This window comes from Pseudorasbora parva, chromosome 6 (assembly GCF_024679245.1).
Source record: "Pseudorasbora parva isolate DD20220531a chromosome 6, ASM2467924v1, whole genome shotgun sequence".
Taxonomy (NCBI): Eukaryota; Metazoa; Chordata; class Actinopteri; order Cypriniformes; family Gobionidae; genus Pseudorasbora; species Pseudorasbora parva.
Window position 1 is genome coordinate 43,147,897 of NC_090177.1, and position 18,198 is coordinate 43,166,094.

Consider the following 18,198-nt stretch of genomic DNA (forward strand, 5'->3'; position numbering starts at 1 on the left):
ATTACTGGATTAAGTCGTCTTACTGCGCTAATACTGTCAACTACACACAAGGTTAACATATATAAACACAGTCGGTTATGTCTAAAATGAAAGTAAAATTGCGTGTCTGTATATGAGATACTAGCAGGTCGTGAACACTTGGCCTTAAAGGGACAGTTCTCCTCTAAAATTATGTTAATAAAACAACAAAAAACAAAGAGAAAATCACTCACTGCTCTTGAATAAATTAATAATACAGTAGCTTTCAATCAAAATATACTGCATATTAAAGACTATGTAGTTTTAATTTTAGCCTACATTTATTCAATTTCATACTTAAATGTTGCTGTACATCTCTGAGCTGCCACTGTAAATCTTTATATATATTTATTTCCAGGAATGTGTACAAGGGTTTTTTTTAAGGTAAAGTTAAGTTTCAAGTCTTTTAAGTAAAATAAAGAAAGAGTATAACAATAAAAACATTTTCTTTTTAACCTCTCTCTGTTCCTGTCGCCTAAGAATAGAATAGCAAAAAAAACGAAACGAAAACCGTGGTTAAAAACCAAGGTATGTATTGAACCGTGGACTAACTGTATTGCTGCATCCCTAATTTGTACAAGCATGGCCGATGGCATCACCTTCATGTCTCCATAGTGCAGTGGATTCCTCACGTCATGGGCATAAATCACACTGACTCCAACGTCCCTGACAGTAGTCATCACTCCTTTCACTGTAACTGTGGCGACTGCTGAGCTAGTGGAGGACCAGCTGAAGTTTCCACTTCCTCCAGTCGCCTGAAACAGACACAACATCACATTAACGAACAGATTCCACAACACATAGAAGACTATATTCAAACTTTATTTGCTCTTATGTGTTATTGAAATTTACAATGCTAAATCGTTACAGGAAGTGTATGTAAGGTTGTGGCCAAAACTGGTACTGCAATCACTTTCAAATGACTATAGAACGGTGTATCCCCATCCCCCTCCCCCTGACTCGAGGTTGCCAGATTGGCTGCAGGAACGTTTGTAGATCTTCAGCTGTGGTCACTAGAGCAGATCTGGCAACCCTGAACACTACTGACTTTGTTATTGGTCGATAGGTGGAGGGCGGAGCTTCAGGCCAAAGCATAACATGTCAATATTAACATCAGCTGAGGGCTGCAACAACAACTTTTAAATGACAATACCCTGACCGGACTACTGTTGTCAGCGATATAAGTATTTGAAATTAACATGATTTCTTAATGTCTAGTGACATATCAGGGCCATTTTATGATTAATTTAAATACATTTCTTACATACAGTTCCTTTAATGTTCATCAAAAAAGAAAAGTAAGCCAGAAGACACCTTGATGGTATACTGGTACGCTCCCTCTTTAGGCTGCCATGGAAATGTAAGGATGGCGGGTTTGAGAACTATAGGGTCATAGATCTCCACATCTTGCTCATTACGCACAGGAACAGAGAGTGCGCGGACACTTCCTGCCTGAAGACACAAATAAGGTTACAATAAACTAGAAAAGTGTCAACAAACAAACACTGAACACTAGGAAAATCCATGTAACTGGAGTAAATTTGATTTTAAAAGCTGAAGAAAACAAATGTTAACCTTGTAATGATTTAAAAAAAACCTACTTGATCAACGACTGCTTTCAGTGTGCCATCAATGACGGTCTGACCGCGTTTCAAAGCCTTCACGTGGTGGTAAGATCCATTAACAGACGATTGCAGAACCTCAAAGTACTCGGGAGGGAACATGGTTTCTATACGGATATTCTGTGAAAATGAGTTTTCCATTTAATTTACACAAAAAAATATAAATTGTAAAAAGAGTTGGTTAATAAAGAACCATCTCATATCTTCAAAAGAACAGAAGCATCACTTCACATTGGTTGGCATTGAAGAAACCACTGTTGTTGTTTTTTATTAAATGTAATAAATGACTTATTACATTACAGTTACTAAAACTTGCTTGCGAAAGATTGGTGGGAAAAGCCTTATTTCCGGGAGCATCAGAGAAACTTACGGTACTAGTAGGTCAAACGAGGCAAAAAAAAAGGGGTTTTTTTAATGCACGGCTAGTTCTTTATTCTGTAGTTGTGTAGTTGTGATAATGAATAAAACATTTATCAACCTTAAAGGGTTAGAACATTTTAATTCTGTCATTTACCCTAATGTCATTCCAAACCCTCAAGACTTTCATTCTCCATCTCCAGGACATGAAGATATTTTTAAGATATGTCCATCCATTTAAAGTCAATGCAACCATGCATCAAAAAGTAAAAAAATTAAATTAAATAAAAACATTGAAAAGTCTTCCGATAACTTAACACAATGAACAGATATAATTTAGAGTTTTATTCACATATTAACATTGATCAGCAAACATACTTAGAGCACATCAAATATGGTAAACGGATGATCAAGCCTGCTTATGTGTCACGCAAGAACAATCTGTTTTTATTTTTGGGTGAACTAATCCTTTAAGCGAGTCCAGTAGTGTTGTCAAAATTACCAACTTTTACACCAAATCAGTACTGAATATTAAAAATGTGATGTTTTGAGCGCTGTTGATTATGAATGGTAAACACCTCTGACTGGCCAGTGTGCTCACACACTCATCGGATGTGCCTGTGATTGGCTCCAATGATCAACACAGAGGATCGTTTGAAAGCACAGGGAAGTGATGCTGAACCAGAAAATGAACTGAGAAAAATATTTCAAACGAAGAGATACTCTTGTGGTCCAGCACAATGTTGGTGTGTCAAAGTGTTTTGAAAGCACAATCAGGCGTCGACCAGCGGATCAGTAGGCTGATAGACGTCTGCTCACTCATTTTAGATAATCTAAGACATATTTGATGATTTATTTGATGTCAGCACAATCACGTTCAGAGGCGTTTACGAGTCCACTCAACAGCGCTCAGTGTCACATTTTTTTAAATTTCAGTACCGACTTTGTATCGTGTTCGGTACTTTTGACAACACTAGGGTGCAGTGATTAAGTAACTTTATATGAACTTTTCAGATACCTCTACTCACAATGAGCAGAAGATGCATTTAATGACACTGAAAAGAATCAAAAACCAAAGGCACATTTTAAAAGTCCAAACAAAACTTACATTAGACAGATAAATCTTGTGGCCTGATTTATCAAACACTTCAATGAAGATCTCATATTTCCTCTGTGTCTCAAGGACCCAGCGATCCTCAGGATGAATCTTGAATGCTAGTAGAGAAGACGATAAAAATGGTTTCAATCAACTATAGTAAATCAACTATACTAAAACATCTTATTCAGTTGCTTATTAATCGATCAACTTAAGATTACAAGTTGTCAAAAATGCTGACATTTTGGGGTGTAACGGTACACAAAACAGGCGGTTTGGTACGTACCTCAGTTTTGAAGTCATGGATCAGTACAGCAGGGGAGAGAAAACTAAATATAAAATCGCTTTATTTCTTTTTATTTAACAGTGGTTTACTGAACAAATTGTGTTCGTCCTTAAATGAATTCAATTATAAATAAAAGATAATAATGCTGTAAACTATAGGGAGCCCTTACTTGCACATTACTGTCCTATTAAAGGACAGAGCCCAAACTATTAGCCTAAATTCAGCTGCTATTTATGTTTAGATATAATAATCAACACTCAAATAAAACATTATATGCAAACATGCAAAGGCAGTTTATGCATTAACTTCTAAATCCAGTTATAAAACTAAGTTTATACTCCAGTTCGTTGTTGAAATATAATCATTTATACAGTGGCTGTCATTTTCATCAAGACATCACTAACAGGTTAGGTAGAATATAATGACTATATAGGCTAATATAGGTCATATATTTAGAGAAAGAGTTGATTTCTGTAGTGAACTAACAGCTGTGGACACTGAATGGCTTCTGAGGTAAATGTGATGATACGGGACATTGTTCTCAAGCTGTTTTATTGACGTCTTTCCACCGATGAAACACTGATTAAGCGATTACACCACATATGATATGTTTCAGTAAGTTGTAATGCATCCTTAACATACCTTCAGATGTTAATTAATGTTTATTATTTAGGAAGAGATGATCTTCCACTCGCTGCCGCTGGAACTGACGCGTCTATACAGTGACCAGTCACGTCACATTAAAGAGCATCAAAACGGCATTTACGGTTTGAGTTTTCGTGATAAAATGGACAGAATACTTAATATGTTGGTGTGAGAACTCAGATTGAAGTGTTCTGCCCGTAAAAAACAAGCCGAATGTTAACTGTTAAAGATTGCATTCGGTACACATGTGCACCATACCAGAAGTGCTGTACCAAAATGGTTCAGTTCGAATACGTGTACTGTTACACCCCTACTGACATTTCTCTCCATGCAAAGCTAATAAAGAAACAAACCCAAGTATCCAGGCTCCACAACATAGATGGTGCTGTTGGGAAGGCGAGAAACGCCCTGCATCCCAAGACCTTGACATTCAGAATGAAGGAAACCTCAGAGTAAAGTAATCAATTCCTGCAAACACAATCAATCATGTCTGAACATAACATCCCTTTCCTTATGAAAGACTCGGTTTTGTTTAGAGCAGTGGTTCCCAAACCTGTCCTGAAGGACCACCAGCCCTGCACATTTTGTATGTATCCCTCATCTAACAAACCTGATTCAGCTTATGAGCTCATTAGTAGAGAATACAAGACTACTGAAATGGGTGTGTCAGATATTGGGAGACATACAAAATGTGCAGGGCTGGTGGTCCTCCAGGACAGGTTTGGGAACCACTGGTTTAGAGGAAACCTCAATGTCTTTTTGAAGACTGGGAAAACAAGTCAGTTTAAAGGTGATGTGAAGGATACTCTTGTGGTCCAGCACAATGTTGGTGTGTCCATGTTGAAGAGCAAGGACTGTTGAGCTGCTCTGGTCCAAGAAAGCGACAGGAGCCTCTGGGTTTCCATTTGGGGTGACTACACTGTTCTGAAGTTGAAGTTCATACTGATCACAGGGCATGGAGAGCTCTGAAATAGAGGAGGACACTCTCGGCTAAAGTATACACAAAACATATCCACTGCTAGAAAACACAACATGGCCAACCCATATGGACATTTTGAGTCCATTAGCTTTTTTCCCAATATTTATATTTAAAACTATAGAGATTATTAAATCCTTATGATTATCCCCTTAAGGGACGCACGCCTCCAACAGTGTGTAGATGGCAATACAGAGGCCAAAGATCAATAGTGCAGCTTTAATTTAAATAATTAAACCCTTTCTTAAATCTTTCTTGGTAATGGATTACTAAACTAAATATAAAATTGCTTTATTTATTTTTATTTAACAGTGGCTTACTGAACAAATTATGTTCATTCTTAAGTTAATTAAATGATAAATAAAAGATAATGCTGTAAACTATAAGGAGCCCTTATTTGCACATTACTGTAATAATAAAGGACAAATCCCAAACTAAATTCAGTTGCTATTTATGTTTAGATATAATAATCAACACTAAAATAACACACTATGTGCAAGGCAGTTGCATTAAAAAAGGCAGTTTTTGCATTAACTTCTAAATCTAATTATAAAACTAAGTTGTTACTCCAGTTTGTTGTTGAAATGCAATCATTTATACACAGTGGCTGTCATTTTCATGACAGATTTATTAAATAATCAAGACATCACTAACAGGTTAGGTAGAATATAATTCATATATAGGCCAATATGGATCAATAGTGCAGCTTTAATTTAAATAATTAAACCCTTTCTTAAATCTTTTTCTCGGTAATGGATTACAGCTCTAAACATAAAAAGCATTGGTTTTGTTCAGAGGAATCTCAAAGTCTTTTTGAAGCCTGGGAAAACAAGTCAGTTTGATGTTTATTTAATTACAGCCTGATTAGTTTGTCATTTGTGGCCAAAAACCTTAAACACACCTATAAATAACCTATAAAGAAAAAAAAACGTATTGATGAATTAATAAATGCTTACCTGTAATCTTTCCTTGACGTATTTTCTGGACTTTGTATTTGATGGAGGTGCCAGCCAGCAGATAAACATCATAAGCAGGACTCAAGAGAATGTTTTCCAGAATCAGCAATCTGACCTCAGCAGCACCAACATCCTGAAGAAGTCAACCAAAGGTATGCCACATTCAGAAACACACACTCAATCATGACAACAGAACTTTTGCTAACATATTCACATGGCCAAAAATCACTTTATATGAAGTATAAAATCAATCACACATGTGATATGGACCTTATAGATTGTCTCTTGTATTTTGGCTTTGAGTTTGGCGTGGCCGGTTTTGATTCCTGAGACTAGGATGATATCTCCCTGATGTCCCACTCGCTCCATCTCAGAGATATACACTGGAGGAGTGTATGCTGACTCCGCAAACCTCAGGACCCTGGAGACCGACATGGCAAAATTACATGTGCAGTCGTGGTAGATGCCATATTTTTTTGTGAATGTTAAATGAGGTTGTGAAGGTTAGATCTAGTCACTTCAAACAAATGGTACTATCTTATGGTTGTCTAATATTTTGTCACAAGGAATGTTTTTTTAAAGATATATCTTAAAACAAACATGCTTAAGACAAATATTCAAACATTAGGGACAAAGCAGGACTAGCAAAAAAAAAAACAGCATAATTCGGTCACAGGAAATGTGTGGTCTTACTGCAGGGTGTTGTATGAATCAGGGAAAGCTGCCATTTCAGCATCCTTCACGATAGTCCACTCGAACAACAGACTGGCTAGAGTACTGAAGGTGTTTCCTGAAGGCAGAATGAGGAACACTTTTACCCAGAATGCACTTCAATGACACATACAATCCTTCTTCACTGTCAGAGTTATCCTGAAAGCTTCAATTCGTTATTATTTCCATGAAATATTAAGAAAATATTATACCAAACTCCAAAAGATTTTATTCTTATCATGATGCTCTCTTTTTCATTATGATATCCAAACAGCTGTATCACCCTGCCCAAAACATGACATCAAAATTACTTTTAGTTTAAAGGGGTGGTTCTGTGGTTTTTTTCCTAGGCTTGGCTGTGTGTATGTGGCGCCGTATAACATGTCTTATTACTTTTTTCTTTTTTTACGCCGTATTTTTCTTATATTCTCCCTTTATTCCACACCACTGTCTCCACTGTCCTTTGAATGGCTCGTTTGCTTCCTGCTTCTATGAAGCCCATCCCTCCGAAAAACGCAATGGTCTTAGACTACCAGGACATCTAGGTCCACAAGTCGAAATGACTGCAGATTACCTAATAGAAGCTCTGCCTTTGCACAGACAGCCTTTTCATTCAAAGCTGTTAAAGAATGGAACAATCTTCCAGATAGTCTGAAATTATCTTCTGATCTGAGGGACTTTTCGCATAATGTTAGAAAGGTATTATTAGATAATCAATTATGTCAGCATTGACTATGTTTATGGTTAGCAAGTTTTTAATGTAGAAATTTTAAAAGGTTTATTGTTAACAGTATGTACGTATAGGGTTAGTTTAGGCTGAAGTATGACTGTAAATGTGGTTGTAAATAGATAGTGAGTTATTGATGTTTAGAAACATATTTTATTGTTTTATCTTCCCAGGGACTGCGGATGGAAATTAGCTGTAGCTAAATCTGGTGTGAAGTATCTTTTCTCTTGTAAGATTAATGTACTTGCACATGGTCCCTGTCAAATAAATAATAAACATAAACATAAACATTGGTTAGATGGCCAAATGTAGTTTGCTGTATTTTTATTGGCTGAAGTGCCAAGCACAGGTTGCTGGAAACGCCACGCCCCTTCCCATTACGGGCAGAAGTCACATCTGCGGAGACTAGCAAGGGTTTATGATGTCACCAACCCAGGAAGAAGCTTGTTGTAGTCCAAACCGGCCATTTTTGTAGGCAATAAACTGCCGTAACTTTAAAAGACAATATTTCCGTTTGCATTGAACTTTCAGCGCTGTAACTTTGCAGATACTGTTTATGCTCAAGCAGCGACATTACACACTAATTTAAGTCAAAAAAGTTAAATTGCATGCAACCACCCCTTTAAGAAATTTAAATAATTTTAGTCAGAGAATGGGTGTATCCAAATCATTATATGTATAAATTACATATACAAGCAATTTTAAAGGGGTGGTTAATAATTATTTCACTTTTTTACCTTTAGTTAGCATGTAATGTTGCGGTTTAAACAAAAATCTGCAAAGTTAAGAAGCTCAAAGTTTAATGCAGAGTGAGATATTTTCTTTTACAGAAATGTATTTTTAAGGACTAAAATAAACGTCTGGTTGGGACTAAACAAGCTTCCTCCCGGGTTAGTGACATAACTAACCCAAAATTAACATAAATCCTGCCCCTGGGAACATGCAACAAAGGAGGCGTGGCCATGATGGGCTGCATTAGAGAAGAAGAAAACTTATGTAATAGTGTCGTTGCTGGGTCGTCAAAATGGTTTGCAGGTCCTCTTTGTTCGGCCTTTCTAGAGACACTAAACTGGCAACAGGTCCAAAAAATGTTATCTACACTGGATGCGTCTCGAGAGGTAAATCTTCAACAATAAACTGATGCCTCGTTCTAGTATGACGCACTGACACGATGGACAAATGCTTTGCAACAGTCACTTTGAGTTCGGACAGCCTTTAGTTTGTTCCGACGCGAGCAACAAACTTATTTTTAATCCCAACAGCGAACTTTGAATGTTGGTGTATTTTTTTAGCGTTTATATGATCAGTGTAAATTATTCTTTGATTAGAGCTTTTATAGTGTTTACCCACATGCTCATTTGGCTACAACCACGCTAAACATGGTTCTGTGTAAACATGGTTCTTTACTGTAGTAAAGCCATGGATTAGTCTTCATAATGGCCTTCATTTATCAAAAGTGCGTACACCAAATTTCCAGCGTACACCTTGCGTACACCCAAACCCACGGTGACTTTGAGATTTATCAATATGGACGTTGGCATACGGCACGCTCAAATCCTACGCCAGCTCAGGAGGTGGTGTACGCACGTTTGAGTTAGTGGGAAAATGTGCAGCAAAACAATTCCTAACACCACAAAACGCACTGACAAGATATGCTATATTATGACCCACTGTAAAAAAACACAACAACAACATTCAGTGTTATGCATATGTATTCCTCCAGTCACGAGCCTGTGCGCTTTATCTGACGTTTCAGGCCTGCCTGGCCCGGCAGCTGCGCACGGACTGGGACTAAAATAATTCAGACTGACAAAATAATAAAAATGACCTTCTTCTTTTAAATAATAATAAAATCAATAAAAACGACATTCTTCTTCTAAATAACAAGCGTCATTAAGAAGAAGAAGAAGAAATGCTAATTGTTTCAAAACGTGCTGTAAAATAATGCACTGTGATGGTAATTTATCATCCAAACAGCTATTTAAACTGCTGGGGTGCACTTCTCAACCCCCACACTATTAACAGTACTCCTAATTTGGGTCCATATTTTGTTTTTGTGGGTGCCTTTATTCCCACTCTTTATACTCTTAGATAAAACGTTTTTTTTTTTTCACTTCCCTGGTGATGGTCTCGATGACGCGCGTCTCAATCATCTCATTAGTTTTATTGAAAAAGGCAGGATTGAACCTCTGATCGACCTGCATCAAATCTTTATGCAATGCGTCTTACCACTACACTACAGCCACTGTAAAGAATTTAGTGAACACAGCATATTTGTGTTTAATGTAAATAATATGGTATCTATCGTTAGGCTGCTCCAGTAAAAAAAAAAAAACGAGAGGCCGTATTTATTTCCTTCCGACGCCCACGTAGAGAGCGTTTGTACTTTTTATAACTAACGTGCATACGTTATCCATATTCATAACGAACTGGACTTTTGATATTTAAATGACATCCATGCAGGTTATTGTAGATTATTGTCAGTGAAGTTATGTTTGCAATACGTATAGTAATTATGTAGAAAACTAGCAATAGCTTGGTGACAATATTAATAATATTTATAAAATAAATATTAGTTGATAAGATTGATACTAAGTAATTTTATTTAGTTTGACATCTTATTGGCTGAGATAAGAAGACTAACCTCTATACTGGGCTCTTTCGATTTTCTTCCTTTCTCTTTTTCTCTTTTTCCGTCCCTGTGCACCCGCGGGTTTAGGCGCCTCATTTTTGATGAACGCACTTGCCTGACCTAACGCCTGAACTAATAATCAATAATCACCATCAATTCAATCCAATAATCAGGTTGATAAGTAATTAAACGTGTGGCTCAGGGGGCGCCCTATGATGATCATGTTTCATGAACATTATGTTGTATTTCGCTTGTTCCGATTATATGCTTAATGGGAAGTAATGGGCGGCACTAGAGCGCGCGCGCGCCCCTAACACAATTGTCGCCTTAGGCGACCGGCTAGCTCGCCTATAGCAAACGCCGGCCCTGCCTATAATTTCCGCGATCACGGAATTGGCATATTAACGCGAAATCTGCATATTAGCGCGGAATCTGGTGTTAACGCAGATTTTCCCGGAATTTTACATATTTCTAATGAAATTCTGTTTTGGGAGGAGAACGTATGTCTGAGGAAAATGCAGACCGGGGAAGCAAATCTTGGCGACACAACCCCTCCCGTCATTTCAGCTCACCCTTCAAATCAATGAAAGCATGGCGAAGTTGGTTTCCACGGCTCTGCTTTCGTCAGCGAAAAAGTTAAGAAAGTCGACGCTAACGGCGGTTTCACACTGCACGCACAGGCAGCGCAGAAGCTTTGTGTATGGAGAGCGGGAGCCACACGCCCGTTGTGTTTATACACAGGCAGCCTTGGTCACGGAACTGCGGCTGATGTATTGCAAATACAGACAAATATAGTCCATTCTGTCCGATTTTTCGTGTTCTGCTCGCCCCGTCTTTCTCGTGCTTTGATTTATGATAGGCACATTAGGCAGCATATCTCTTGCAAATGCGACCGTGTTTCCCTGTTCCAAACAGATATGCATATAACATGCTGTATATGGTTAGTTTACATGATAAAAGTAACCTTAAAGTTAAGATAAGCCTCTAGTTTTAATCATTTAAAGGGGTCTTTGAATTTGGGGAAAAAACTGTGTTGTGTTTTCATGTATTTTATTTTTCACAGCTCTGGATCATAATGGTTATTGTTAAACACACAGAACATTTCACTATGATTTCATGGTGAAATGTGTTGTTTTTTCATGTTCATTTTCAGCTTCAAATGTTTTACTTAATAGTAAAAGATGATTCTTATGAAAAAACATTTAGTTCTTTTAAAAAAAAAAAATTACTTGAAAGAAAAAGCTAATGGAGCACTTTCATTTTAACTTATATAATCGAATATAAATGTATTTTAGCAGAAAGTTTAAAGCTAATAACCATTAATATTTGAAATACCTGAAGTGCAGTGTTATGCTGCATCAAAAAGTAAAAAAAAAGTTTGTGCTAAAAAGTAAATGTGATGTTTGTTACCTCAATAAATTTAAGGTCATTCCTATTTTTTGTTTTATGTTCTATTATATTAACATTAAAAGCACACTTTTTTCACCCAAATAACAGTAAAGGGTAAAAAAAACTGAATTCCCAAAAATTAAAACTGAAAAAATGGAATTTGGGAAAAAATAAAACGGAATTTGGGGAAAAATAAAACAGATTTTATAGGGCCCTACAGATGTACATGATATGTAACATGAACTACTGAGGATTTTTACAATCTTTTTACAAGTCCCATTTAATTTGAAAATGAAACAGGAATAGACAACACAACAAAATTACTTAGGTTTTAAGTTCCAATTACCTAATAAAACAGACAAAGTATTGTTTTTACTTTCCGATACATGCTAAACAAAAACAAAAATTGGCAGTTTCAGGGCTCCAGACAAAAAAAAAATCAATTAATGAGCCATTGCCTCCTATAAGGGAAAAAGTTAGGCCCCAATGTTCTTTTAAAGTACCACAAAAGAATAAACGCGTTTCATTTTTCATGTGCAATTATATGTGCGGTATTACAAAACGTACAAATAACGTGAAGTTCAGACAATAACAGAAAACAGCCAGAATTAAAATATATTGAAAATATGAATCCATTTCAGTATCAATTAAAAGTGAGAAATGGTGCTGATTAGCTGGAGTCCACACTATATGTCTATCTGTTGTGGTTAACCACATTGCGTGCACTTGCCTTCCTGCACTTTAACAGTACCTGGATGTTCATTCCTTGACACATCACAGTCGTTTTTCTCTCTATCTCATGCTGGCACAGCTGTCAGCGGTGTGGCTCGATAGAGATGAGGACTTGATATTTTACGTTTTGACATCCGTTTTTGACGAGTATTTTGGCGCTCAAACTCATTGAGGTTTTTTCCACTGTAACTTTGCTGCCCGTTGTCTACTTTTATTACATCACAACATTATTACAACACAACAAAATTACAACACAACAAAATTACAATACAACAAAATATGTGATGGACTACTCATCACAGAACAAAAGACATGCCATTTTTAATCATAACATGCAAGTTGATATGGTCACAAGTGGCGATCTCAGTGAAATTATCACTCACTGATGAACATTTTTCCCTGCCATTTCCCTGTATGTGTGTGAGATCTGTAAGAGGTGCTCCACTCACCCTCTGAATCGAGCGCGTGAATCTTCAGCTCCAGCGGCGAATCCTCCAAGTGAAGTTCTCGCGTGGTGGACTCAATCTGGATCTCACTGATAACATCCACTATAGCATCACAGCGAAGCACCTGTCCCGTCACTGAACACAGACCAACGGCACACATTTAGAAGGACTGAACTACAGCCATTTTCCACAGATGGACAATTTCTCTGAAACTAAATTTGCTAATAATATGGTCTAACAACAAAAATATGCACTAAGACAAAAATACAATATTTGCATGTTCTCAATATAATGAAAGGTAAGTCAGAGGTGTCAAGGTCAAATGACCATACGCACGTTTTTACGAACAAAGCATGATTTACAATAATTATTATTAAATTTTCTAAATCTATGAAGAAATGTCAGAACAACTGAAACCACATCTGCAAAATCACAACCTCTTAGCTGACTAATCAGAGGTCTGTGATCTGGGTGTCTATTAAATGTGTTTTGAGACTGGCACTTTTGGCTTTACTTAAATGCGTGTCTGTAGAGAGAGCCATGTTTGCTAAGAGTGGCAAAAGGAAAGAGTGTGCGGAAATGCTTTATATGGATTTGCGCTTTATGTAAATTACCATCCTCAGACAGGTGGTTGCTCATTTAGAATACTCCAAATTCATTAATGTTCGAACAAAGTTAAGAACAAATGTTTTTTCTGTGACATAACATGACATTGTTCACTAGCTGTTTTATTGAAGTCTTTTCGCGATTGAAGCACTGATGGGCGATTACATGAGACAAAAAAGGGATTTTGGTAAGTTTTATTGTATCTCTGAATGTTTATTTCACACTGTAACTGGTATTAAAATGGAAATGATCAGCTCATGTGAGCTGCGCTGTCGCTTCTCTTGAACTGAGGCACTATAGTGATCTACCAACATTTCAGTGATTTGGCCTTTCCCGACTAGTTGATACTACTTGACTAGTTTATCCGATCATTTTTTAAATTTGGGTCACACAAACTTACACTGCCCGGTCAAAAAAGTGGCTTTTTGGATTCTCAAAAAGACAAATGCTTACGAGTCAATGATCCTTATTTCAGTGATTATTATGTTTCTAGCATGTTATGTGCAAGGCAACATTTCTTCTAACCATGATCGATGGAGTGTGTAGATTTTCATTTCTTAAACAACCATGTAGGAAGACTCATTACTGCCATATTCCAGGATGACAATGGCTCTTGATGGAAATGAATGCTGGGATGTTAATTTCCATCAAGAGGTGCATCAGTTTTTAGGTCCGGATCTTGTATTGCCAATGCACGAGTCCAGCACTCTGTAAAGTCTCCTCCAGCACACCCCAAAGACTTTCAATGAATTTAAGGTCCAACTCATGTGTGAACATTATTCTTCGTGCACCCTCCCAACCATTCTTTCACATTTGAGCTGATGGATCTTGACATTGTCATCCTGGAATATGGCTGTGATGTGTCTTCCTACATGGCTGTCTAAGAAATGACAAACTAACACTCCATCAATCAGGGTTTGAAGAACTGTTGCCAAACATATAACATGCTTTCGGCCGGGCAATGAATATCATCATTTTAGATTGCTTGTAATACTGCACCCAGGTCATTTTGACAACTTTTATACATTTACGGTGCTTATTTGCATAATTTGTTAAGCTAAAAAACTCCAGTTCACTGTAAGGCCGGAGACACACTGCAAGTGTAGCGTGAGCATCTCGGCTGTGTGGCGTGTTCGTTTTTATTTCAGCTCCCATATTAACAGGTTAGAGCTTGCACTCAGGCGTGGCTCGAAAAACTCAGAAAACGTGTGCATGCTAGAAATAGAAACAACGGCTATTTTTCACGCGACACGCAAACGTGTTGGAAGCGTTTCCAGGCAAAATAGAATAGGAAAAGCTGTTGTGATGTCATTTTGACACGAATACATATTAATAAATGACATTTTGATGTTTGAAAGTCTTTAGGTTTTGACATAAATGCAGATATAACTGTAAATTAAATAAATAATAATTATCGCTTTTCAAATAATGAACGTCAATAAAGAAACAAAATATTCTGTAGCCTATTTTGCCGTCAATACCATAGATATGTATGGTCAATACTGCTGAGTTTTTCTGTATCAGTAGGCTATATATTTATGTTTAACATGAAGTATAGGTCTTCCCTGTACGATAACTAGAAGCAGCATCAGACATGCTCCTGGTTTGCAAACTGCAAAGGCATAGAAAACGGCCCGCGTCTGACAGAAACTCCACAGAAACTCCACGCTCACGCCACACTTGCAGTGTGTCTCCGGCCTAATTGTGAGGGAGATATGGGTTGTTAACTGATATAAGAGTGCATAGCATATTGTCTCTGCAATTATCAGTAATAAGTACACAAACTAACAAGGAACGACAAAGCTACATCAACAATCGCAGAAAGTAATGGGTGACACTCACAGATGTCCTCAGCGAGTATGATGCTGGTGAGCCGGGACGGCTGAGTGGAGCGGGCCTGCAGGACGGCCCTCTGAGAGCACTGCCGCTCATCCACATCCACCGCTTCTATACTGGCCACCTCCGGCCTGTTGGAGGACCTGTGGAAAGCACACACACACACACACACACACATTAACTACTGGCTCATAGGAAGCTCTGGAGAGTGACCTTGGGTTCTAGAAATGTATGCATTTTGACAGGATGTTACAGTGCATTTAGGGCATACATTTCTGTACTGAAAGAAATGTTGGTGCACTGTTGGTGCTTTCGGCGGGGTCAGGGGTCAGCATGGGCACCCTGACTGGTCAGCGGCTATGCCGCCCCATACACACCAAACTGAGATGCTCTGTGTATTCTGACACCTTTCTATCAGAGTCAGCATTAACTTCTGGAGCAGTTTGAGCTCCAGTAGCTCGTCTGTTTGATCGGACCACACACGCCAGCCTTTGCTCCCCACGTGCATCAATGAGCCTTGGCCGCCCATGACCCTGTGGCCGGTTCCCCACTGTTCCTCTTTTGGAGCACTTTTGATAGAGACTGACCACTGCAGACCGGGAACAGCCCACAAGAGCTGCCGTTTTGGAGATGCTCTGACCCAGTCATCTAGCCGTCACAATTTGGCCCTTGTCAAACTCGCTCAAATCCTTACACTGCCCATTTTTCCTGCTTCTAACACATAAACTTTGATGACAAAATGTTCACTTGGTGCTTAATATATCCCCCACCCTCTCTTCATCACAGGTGCTGTGATGAAGAGATAAAATATAAAGATGCACCTCATCTCATATATATATATATATATATATATTATTGACAAAAAAAGTAAGGTAGGTTAGCTTGGCGAAAAATAGTGCTATTGCTATATTTTATTATGTTAAAATAAAAAATACTCTTCACATATGAAAAATTAGACATTTACTTAAAATACTGTATTCTCTACAAAGTATATACATTTAAAACGTGAGATATGCGACTATGGCTGTCAGAACAAACACATCACAACAGCACCACGTGCTTGACCTTTCTGCATTCATTCATCGTTACAGTACATGTGTGCATTGCATATAACGTTAGTTGCTCTTTATCATATCAACCGGGCAAGGTGTTCTCTATTACATTACATTAGAAGTGCATTAGTATTTCTTAACTAATTTACAAATATAAAGCTATATTTAAAGTACTCACCAGCGATAACATCCTTCTGATGCTTCCAGTGTAAAATTGATTTTTGTGCTTCTGGCAAGAGGTAATAAAACTTTAGGTATGTTGAGTTTGGCAGCGTTTGTCAGACTGCAGATGAACGCATGTGTGAGAATAAAGAGCCCCGCGAGAGAACGAGCGCTCACCATCATCACAGATATTTCAAGTTATGGTTATTATGAGAGTATTCGTAGCTACGTTAGATGATGAAATGTGCCGATTTCTCCATCAGCCTCCTGCCTCATCCCTCGCGCGAGCCACTAATCCGATGTGACAGTTTGACAGATGATTATATGCAGTGTTTCTAACGTTAGTCTACAACACGCGCTCGAGCTGCACAGTCACTGTTACTTTCATTATTGCTTCTTTCCAAACTCAGTGGTTAGGATTTTCAAATAAGAACAAAAACACGGATATTAAAAAAACATAAGTCAGTAAAAAAGTCAAAACCGTCAACGACGCAAGCCGCAAATATTATACTTTTTGAATACACATATACGCATGGAAATACCCGCCGAAGGTTACTACTACCGAGGCGGAGCGAGGCATGCTGGGACTTGCTCTCCGTCATTCAAACAAACAGTGACGAGTTTTCTTAAAGGCACAGGCGTTTTTTTGTTTCCGGTATGGTATGTCTGTATAAATATTTGTTTGTATATTGATGGTTTTACATAACCTAGGTTTTACACGTTTGTACCCAAAATTACCTTCAATAAAAAATAAAAATAAAAAGAAATTAAATTAAATTAAATTAAATTAAATTAAATTAAATTAAATTAAATTAAATTAAATTAAATTAAATTAAATTAAATTCATTAAAGTGGATTGTAGTGTTTCTGAACATAATATCCCGCTTGTGTTTCCTAATCGAAATGTAATTGTTGATATACATGAAATAGAGATACAGACACATTTTTAGACAACATGTTTTATTTACGTCAGGTTTCACAGTACAGGGCTTAGATCTATGCTTAGATTAAGCCAAGAGTCGACCTGGGATCAGTTAGGACATTTAAAGGAATAGTTCCCCCCCCCCCCCCCCCCCCCAAAAAAAAAAAAAAAAATTACCCCATGATTTACTTGCCGTCATGCCATCCTTGACGCTGCCATTCACTGCTATTATAAAGATGAAAAGTAAGTAAGTAGGTACATTTTATTTATATAGCACATTTAACCAGCAAAGCTATCCAAAGTGCTGTACATGTAAAGAAAAAAAAGCAGACTAAAACAATAACGATAAAACAACATGAAAAACAATAAATAAATAAATCAAACAAACAGTCAGACAGAAATATAATACTATTCAAATGCTAGGGAAAAAAGATTACATTTTGCTTTAAAAGTAGTAATGGAAGGTGCAAGGCGGATGTCCAGAGGCAATTGATTCCAGCGACAGGTGGCAGCAACAGAAAAAGCTCTGTCTCCCTTAGTTTTTACCCACGAGATTGTGGGATGGATAAAAGAGCCTTGTCTGAAGATCTTAAAGGTCTTCTTACTCCACAGTCGTCATCGAGATCTTTAAGATAGCGAATTTCTTTTACCTTGGGTAAAATTGTCCATTTAAGATAACTACTGTAACTTGATCATCTGTTATCTTTATTTCCGTTGGCTTTTGATATGATAAAATAGTTTTTCTTTAAACACACTTCCAAGTATTTTATTACATTTTCTTTCTCCAAATTTCAATTCACCAATTTTTAATTCAGGAAGTTTAACAGTCACATTTGAATTTGTGAGGATATTTTTAATCATGAATTTTAAGGGAAGTGGAATAGGTTAAATTCTCTATAAGAGCATTTCAAATTAAACTTATTGACAAAGGAATTAAACTGCAACAGACTGCCATTTTTATCCATCAAGTCCGTAACGTATGGAACATTTTTATCCTACCATTCTTGTTTAAATAGTGTCTTTCTGT

General features: G+C 37.4%; 1 protein-coding gene across 1 annotated transcript in view; it reads right to left on the reverse strand.

Moving 5' to 3' along the window:
* Positions 1 to 16,841, reverse strand: part of nup210 (nucleoporin 210) — a 63,632-nt gene extending 46,791 nt beyond the window's left edge. Inside the window, exons 1-12 of the mRNA XM_067446984.1 lie at positions 16,266 to 16,841; positions 15,042 to 15,178; positions 12,597 to 12,728; positions 6,650 to 6,746; positions 6,227 to 6,377; positions 5,957 to 6,089; positions 4,831 to 4,989; positions 4,378 to 4,446; positions 3,106 to 3,212; positions 1,620 to 1,760; positions 1,333 to 1,470; positions 618 to 773 (exon numbers count right to left, since the gene is read on the reverse strand). Of these exons, the coding sequence (XP_067303085.1) occupies positions 618 to 773; positions 1,333 to 1,470; positions 1,620 to 1,760; positions 3,106 to 3,212; positions 4,378 to 4,446; positions 4,831 to 4,989; positions 5,957 to 6,089; positions 6,227 to 6,377; positions 6,650 to 6,746; positions 12,597 to 12,728; positions 15,042 to 15,178; positions 16,266 to 16,432 (1,587 nt within the window). The 5' untranslated portion in view covers positions 16,433 to 16,841. The remainder of the gene's footprint in view (positions 1 to 617; positions 774 to 1,332; positions 1,471 to 1,619; positions 1,761 to 3,105; positions 3,213 to 4,377; positions 4,447 to 4,830; positions 4,990 to 5,956; positions 6,090 to 6,226; positions 6,378 to 6,649; positions 6,747 to 12,596; positions 12,729 to 15,041; positions 15,179 to 16,265) is intronic.
* Between the last annotated feature and the right edge of the window lie 1,357 nt (positions 16,842 to 18,198).